Genomic DNA, 8,159 nt, shown 5'->3' with positions numbered 1-8,159 from the left:
TGCCCCAATGGTTGTCACAAAACGTTTTCAAGAATCTACTGTCAGCGGCTTGTTTCTATGCCACTAGAAGGTCGAGAAGTTGGTTAGCATTAACAAATCGCGTAGTCGAACATAGCTTCTAAATTACAATCCATACCCTTAAATAGCATCTTTTAATTACCGAGAAACTCCGGGGTGTGTGAAAACACTGTCGTACATTCTTGTAAAAGCGACTTCGTATCGGCATCTCTGGCTTACCAAGAGAGCGGCAGGCCGGGCAGTCGTGCTCGAACAGGCACTGGTTGGCATGGGCCTGGGCCAGCTTTGCCAGATCGTCGTCCCACTCCTACAAGCAATGAAAAAAAGAGGGGTTCTACTTCAGCAGGAGCGCCTAATTGCTTGTTTGCTTGGCTATGTGTGTGTCGAGAGAAGCGCGTAGGTATTCAGGCATCGTCTATCCCGTTTCACTGCACATTTGTACCACCACCTGCAGACCAAAACTGCAGACCAAAAGTTCGTAAAAAAAGCTTCCTCGGAAGAGTAGCCCGCCAACAAAAAGGCAACAACATAGCTCCACGAAACGGACTTGTTCACTACGTCACAAAAACCATCTGTGTGGAGGACGACGGCAAAAAAAATAGACGTTGAGGTAAGGGGTATGAGTAATGAGGTAAGGGGTAATGAGTAAATGAGGTAAGGGGTAAGGGGCCAAAATGAGTAACAATTTTTCCTGCGCTTCTTTTAAGGACTCAAATCGCTCGCTTTTATTTTATTTTTAATGAGGTATGAGTCATGAGTAAATGAGGTAAGGGGTAAGGGGCCAAAATGAGTAACAATTTTTCCTGCGCTTCTTTTAAGGACTCAAATCGCTCGCTTTTATTTTGCTTAACGAGAATGAGCTGACGTAAAATTATAGGCACTGCTTTCTTATAATACAATAGTGAAATTCGTTGGTACGCGCTCATGCTTTAAAACTGTAGTGGAGCTGTACCGCCCACACAGCCGGGGTAGGTCAGGGAATGACAGGACGAGGCCAGGTCGGCCTTTGTGTTATCTACCTTGCATTCTACCTAAGTAAAATTATCACTGCGTTGTCATAGCGTATATAGAAGTGCAGGCCTTGTGAAATGTTTCTAGGAAACGCAAAAAGTTTCATGGCCCCAAAGAATTCACAAACAAAGTTCAACTTGCGAGTGCAGCAGAAATAATTTATTCCAGTGAAAAAACAAAAATGCTTCCCAAGTATTCTATTACGCAACGGTTCTGTCCCAATCGTGAGGTAAGCTTTTGTGTTGAGTTCTTTGCGGCCTCTTTTGGCACAGCTCACTATTGACAAAAACTGCACTACTCGTCATTTGCATAGTGGCTCAAATGAGCTTCCCGCGGAAATTCGAATACACCTGTCCTTTGGTCGCCCCACGTGCTACAATTACAGAATGCTGGCGACCGAATGGCGTTCCACACGAGTAATCTCCAGCACCGGAAACTGCCACTGTGCGCGAACTCCACAACAGGAAACACGCTAGGGGTATCTGCCTGCAGCTTCGCTATAGCGCATTAGGCTCCACCCACAACTGTCCGCGGTCGTCCACTCGGCGCACACGTTACATCGGAGAAAACTGGTGAAGGTCTACATGAAAATGACTATACATTGCATATTTCACAACCATTACAACCTTGCACTTGAACTGCGAAAAAAATAAACAAACACAACGACATCTGTCTAGTTTATCGGTTTGTATCATGGCTATCACATCTGACTTTTGTAACATGTTTAATTCGGTCGATTCATGTTCTTGACCATCATAACAAGGAGACGATTGTAAGCTACTAAAAGTAAAATAACCGGTAAGTCCCCTGCCCCTCTCTCGCGCAACTACGCCTTTTCTCCTCGCGCAACTACGGCTAATCATTCTCCACGCGTCACCTGGCAAAAGCAGTGGGCACGTTGCCCAATACAAAATTGCAAATTGAAGGCACCCACGTGCACGTTCGTATAAGTCACCAGAATTAATGACCAGACAAAAAAACAACGCTGTTTACCGTTTCCCCCGGCACTCAATTCCTGGAGAAGGGAAATCATATATTGTAGCAAGAATTCCAGGGCGGGCCGGGGAGTGTTCAGCCGCGCGGGGTCGTCCCACTGGGCCATTAAATCATTCTGCTGTCATCCACTACGTTCATCTGTGCATCATCTTCCGGACAAGTAACAATACTAAGCGATCACGCGGCTGAGAGTGCCCGCAAGAAAGCAGAGAGACACAGAGCCCTTTTTCAATGTCAGCGGCTATTTACTTGACATTAGAACAACAGAGCCTAGCGGAAGGCACCACGAAGGCGTCGCAGTTGGCACGAGACTCTGAAGGGGCGTTTTTGCATGGAACCGCTGCCGTCATCGCCTGGTCACGAGGTCGACCAAATCAAACGGTTGCCCCCCCCTCCGGGAACTACTCATGCGAGGATCTTCAAGGGCGCCGTACATACGATGCCTTTATGCAACTTTCCGATGTAGACAAACGCGCACCTCTAACGTGTCTTGGCTAGAACGTACGAATTTTCTTTAAAAGAAGATAGCATCTGTTGCGATACTTAAACGCGAAAAATTAGGTCTGTATGTCTGTCTGTATCTCGATTAAGCTGCCCGGCCAAAAGTTAAAAAAAGTCTTGAAGAAGGCGTGCACATAGGCAAAATATTTCCAACTACTGAATGTGGTGGCAATGTTCACACTTGTGAACGTTGTCGAGAAAAAAAAACATTTGTTGTATTTGAGACAGACATCAATACACTAGTGATATTTGCATTATTCTTCAAGTTAAAAATACACGGCGGCTTGATTTTTGCGACAGCAAATAACAAAATGCGTCTGAAAAATGTTGTGACCTCGAAATATAGACTCGCTCGCGGCGTTTGTGGAACACCCTTTTGGCGGTGTTCCAAGTTGCCCAGTAACAAAAGGTTCCAGTAGATGGCGCGAGTAGTGCAACGCGGCGAAATTGAATTTACTTCAGCAAACATCTACTGTGATCATCGTGGAAAGAGCTAAACGGGATGGGAAGAGCGTGAGAAGTAGGAGGAAAGAAAAAACAAGCATTCTTCGGCTAGTTCCCCTGAAATATGTCCGTCGGTACGTCCATAGCGCGTAAAACGATGTGCTCCATTGGTGTGCACTGCCGATACGAGCCGCACGAATCGCCGCTTAACCCGTCCTGCACACCGCTGCACATCCGGTCAAGTGCCGACGTGGCAGTTTGTGGGGCGTTGAGGTGCAGGGTGTGCGCGCAGTGGGCCGGCTGTGTGACGCCTCCTAGAGGAGAAAAACTTACGAATGAGGAGCCGTACTCGAAGAATGCTCGTCGAATCCTTCGGTTTAATGCATACGGTACGAAGGAAAGTACTGAGAAGAGTCGGTGGAGAGAATGTTTACGATCTATCTCAGAATTCCCTCTCAAATTAACTCTCCACACCTGAGCAATGAGGCTCGCAGTAGTGAAGAGCTAGGGATTAATTTTGACCATCTGGAGATCTTTAACCTCTACCCGAATCTCGACACAGCGCGTGTTTTCGCTTTGCGTTTCCATTAGAACAGCAGCCACCCCGGCCGGGATCCAACCCGCGATTTTCCTTTCAATAGTTTCTACGTCATTTTTCTTTTAAAGGGACCCTGCAACACTTACCATCGACTACTCGGAATGTATTTTGGGGTAATGTCCATTGTCCCAGCAATCTCCTCCCGCAAGAACTATGAAAATCCGTTCACTATCACCGAAACTACGCGCGATGAAAAAATTGGGCCCATCTCCCCGCGAGGGGGCTCGAGTAAATGCGTCGCATAGGGGGTGGGTGTATTGCGTTAACGTTTAGTGTTTGGGGAGTTGGTGGTAGTGAATGCGTTGTATCAGCAGCTTCTTGACGTCGTTTGAATGAGTCAAGGATATAAGGCGCGTTCGTAGCCTCCCATTCTGTGTCGGCTTTGTGGCGCAGTGGGTAGAGCACCATGTAAATTGCGTTCCGCCCGCAGGGTCGAGGGATCGAAACCAGGCGCCGGATAGCATTTTTTTTATATATAGTGTAGGGGGAGGGGTGCGAACTACGACTACGGACATCAACGCGGGTGACATCGTGAGTTACTGAAATGCTCTGCATTTAAAATCGCGCATAAATGTTCCTTCTCAACTCAACCGCGGACAACGCGACGGAAGCTGCGCGCTCTCTCCCGGAAAGGGGGGCAGCACCCGGCGTTCTGTTCGGCGGCCTTCGATTTTTCACAAGCCGGGGAGTTTTGTCCTTTTCACCGCAACGTGGACGGGTCTATTTCCGGTCTGGTGCTACAAAAAGCAGGCATGGCGGCCTGCTCGCAAGCAAGCGCTCAGGCTGGTAGGGCGTTTTTGGAGCAATAAACGTTTGTTGTCGAGTGGGCTCGTTGAAAGTGGAATATTAAGTTCGTCACTCAAACTCCGCGCGCACTCAAAACAAAAGAAACACCAAAAGCATGCGGACAGGTTCAGACATAGAAGAGGTTGATACACAGCGCCGACGACGGCGGATCGTCACAGGAAATGCCAGAATTTAGCCGCGAGGTTGACCAGCGACAGCTAATAGGACAGCAAGGACAGCCATGGCCCGATTAACGTCGCAGAGGGGTGCATAATGAAGAGAATTGAAGAGAGCGCGGTTGGTTTTTCCGCGTCTTACACGGCGATTTGCGCGCTTACCTCTTCACGTGCACGTGTAATATTTGGCTCGGGTGTTCCTGGCAGTGTAATCTAAACGTCGTTCAGGTTTACTTGCACTGCACGAAGTGTTGCAGGGTCCCTTTAAATTCCACCCGGTGCATTTGGCAACTGTGCGCGTTACAAAAAGAATGTCTCGGTGAGCCTACGTAACGTCGTCGGTGCAAATGTTCAAAAGTTTCATTATTTGTCGCTGCCTTTAAAAATGAACTAGAATATATTGGCGCCAATGCTACCCCTGAAAGTGCGAGTAAGCCCTTTTTTTAAGAACTTTCGAGATTTGACGCGGTTCATAACCAGATGGTGTGCTATTTGTAATTTTGATGCCTGTCGCGGCAGCCTGTAAATGTTTACACGGAAAAACGCAATTATAACAACTTGTTACTGCCCATTTAGATTAAATAAGGGCATGTTACTAAAGTGACAGCTTGGGCGAGTTGCGACATACTATAAAGCTTAACCCTTCAGTTGTGCAGTTTTCGGTATTGAAAAAATGTAACGGACTTTCTTTCCTGCTTTTTTTTTTTTGCGCGCATCGTTCAGCTATTGCTTCACATGTTTTTCTTTCTTTAACGCTCGTTGTTACTTTTATTTATTGTTTTATGCGGACTGTGTTTTCTCTCACTTTATTTTTACTTCACTTTACTTCACACAAAACAGCCGCAAGGTTTTTCCAAAACCTCCGTAACGAAGGCGACGTCAGCATTCCTAACGTACCCGTTGTCATAAATTCTGGCTTCCGGCATGCCTTCTAGGAATGCGTCATTGTTATTTTTCCTTTCACGTTTATGGACCTCTAATTGCGGAGCCCGCGTTCCGCACCTGCTTAAGAGCTTGGCACATTCTTCTTTCCGTGGACGTCACTGAAGGCGTAATCTGCTTTTTGCTGTTAACAAAATTCTTTGCGGTGACCCTGTCGTCTATCTAACAGTGCATCCTGTTCTTTTTTTACTTCTTACGCTCGCCACGCTACAGACTTAGCGCCCTGGTTCCAAAGAGGAAGAGTGTTTTTCCGTTTACACATGCCGAGTTGCCTCCTTGGGATAGTCGTGTGGTTCAAAAATAAGGAGAGGTCGGGTGTCAAGCAAGGAGTGTCTCAATTCCATCGAATAGCCGTCACTCTGAGCAAACATGTATTTGCCTCGTTTTAAATCAAGCCATACGATATCGCCAGCACTAGTATATCCCCGCCCACTCCTTTGCAGAACTCCTTCTGAATCGCCCGAGGTAAAAACACCAGCATCAATTCAATTTGAGGTAGGCTTCTTTTCAAGTGCCTATAACGTAACCTGAAAACCTGCGCAACGTAACTTGAAAGTGGTTAACGAATCGTTCAGCATATCGCCACCATTACACCGAAACCGTGAAGTTTCTGTGGAGTCTTTGAACGGTAGGCAAATTGGCCTAGCTTTTAGTATTGTTAGAGAAAAAAAAAACTTCCTTGTACCCGGAACTCTGTATTCTAAACATCATTGTGCATTAAAATTAAATATTATATTTTATATACATTAGTATTTCAGAGACATGTACTTCAAGTAGACAATACACATTATGGGATGTTTGTGCGGCCACAAGCATAAGCAGAATCCCGATGTCATACGTCCCACCTACAGATAGCCCGGCGCGAACGTCCACTTGGTCTAAATATTTCGCGTACGATGCATGTAGTTGGGTACAGCTGCTCAGATTTTCACTGTAGAGACGCTGGCCTAACCTAAACCACAAACGACTTCGTCGGGTAGTGGCCAGCACAAATTTTGTTTACAGGCTAATAGCCATGACTACTACCCTTCATTATATGAGAGCCGTTGCTGAACCTTTCACGCACTTGCCTGATGCTCTATATATACATTTTATAATCACGCCACTGTAAAACGACATTCCTTAAGCATATTACTGGGTAAAGATTAAATATTAGCAACGTCATTTCGTTCAAAAGGAGCAACTTCAAACCTTGCCGGAGCAAATAAAAAGAAAGAGTGGCCAGCAGACTCGAGCTTCAGAGTGCATCTCTCGGAATACAAATTCTTACCTGCAATAGTGTTGGATCACTATGCTTGACATCATTTGCAAGGCGCTATTTTTCGAAACACCAACGCAATAAAGTACGCTTCACTGCCAAGGGCTCATGCCAGCACGACCGCACACGTAAACCGTGTTTAATGTCACCAGATAATGCGGCGTGGAGCCAGGTGGCTTCACGACGCAAGCCGCCCTTTGTGCAGCCTGGCTGAAAATCATACAGGCATTGAGTGGAAATTGAAAACAGGTCTTCCAAGGCCGTATTTCTTCACATAAGTCATTGTTCGCCGCCATAAGAGGAAGCTAAAGGCGGGGTCGCTCGCATCGCTGGCTTGACGCCTGCCTTTTTTCGAATCATGGAGGAAAGAATGCTCGGGGCTGGGCCTGTCGACACTCTTTGTGCAGGGTCCGCCATCTGAAGACGTCCACGGTGTCCGCTATCTTTCCCTATGGCCCTCTGCCGGTCCTCGCCACCCCCGCTCAGTTCAAATTCAGTTCAAATAGCGGCGTGCCAAACATTCCAACGCCGAAGCAACTTGTGGACGCTGCGAAATTTCTCAGAAATTATCCCTAGTAACGAAGGAACATTGAATCCCATTCAAACAAGCTTTTGAGGAAGTTGGTGCATTATGATAGAAAATTAGAGCGCGAGTCAGACAAGGACACACGATGGGACAAGCGCTCATTCAAGCGAACGTTGAATCCTCACGGGTACCTCCAGGGGCAGGGCGCGGCTAAAAATGTCGTGGTTACACCCTACTGTGCAATGCAATAGTGATACTACAGGCTTCTCCTGAGTATTCCTTCCTTCATACTGTGGAGTAAGCCCGGCGTTGCTTTCACTCGATTAGACACGTGATGCGCACGCAGCCATGCCGGCTTGAAAATCAAGTCTATTGCTTACTATTTCGGGAACATCGCGGTGTCAGCACGGTCCGTACATTGGACAATTATGTTAGGGGCTTGGGTTGCCTTATTGGTCGGGAGTATGGGACGAACAATATGAGAATGCTTCGTTAGAAATGCACTCTTCTATCGTCTTATACGCGCTTTTATTGAGCCAGGCGATACGATCAGAAAAAGTTTTACGATTGAGTAATGGAAGAAAGCGTCGCCATTTTTGAAGAATGGTATCAATCGCAATAGGAAATATAATTGTTGCTTCACCACAACTGCAAACCACATTTGTAAACAGACATGAACTCCCAGCTGCATTGCCGCATTATATTTTGGTGCACAGTTTTTTTTTTTGGTTTCACCTTCCGTAATTGAGAATTATACGTCGCATTGTGGGTGAATCACCTAAATGTTTGCGAATATTTTAAAAGCTTCCTTCTTACGTCACCGTACACCCAAGCAATTTCACCAAGATTATTCGATGCGGCCCCCCTTATGATTGATGGTGGACGGAAATTTCAGCAACACAT

General features: G+C 46.5%; 1 protein-coding gene across 3 annotated transcripts in view; it reads right to left on the bottom strand.

The window, feature by feature from the left end:
- The window catches only part of LOC144178980 (venom allergen 5-like), a 43,310-nt gene that overhangs the window by 17,158 nt on the left and 17,993 nt on the right, over positions 1 to 8,159 (bottom strand). For all 3 annotated transcript variants that reach the window (XM_077707127.1, XM_077707126.1, XM_077707128.1), the window contains exon 3: positions 238 to 325. In XM_077707127.1, the coding sequence (XP_077563253.1) occupies positions 238 to 325 (88 nt within the window). The remainder of the gene's footprint in view (positions 1 to 237; positions 326 to 8,159) is intronic.

Source organism: Haemaphysalis longicornis, unplaced genomic scaffold, assembly GCF_048455015.1.
Source record: "Haemaphysalis longicornis isolate Haplotype H1 unplaced genomic scaffold, Haemaphysalis longicornis Haplotype H1 scaffold_4, whole genome shotgun sequence".
NCBI classification, from domain to species: domain Eukaryota; kingdom Metazoa; phylum Arthropoda; class Arachnida; order Ixodida; family Ixodidae; genus Haemaphysalis; species Haemaphysalis longicornis.
The sequence above is the reverse complement of the archived record's forward strand: the minus strand, read 5'-3'. Positions and strand labels throughout refer to the sequence as shown.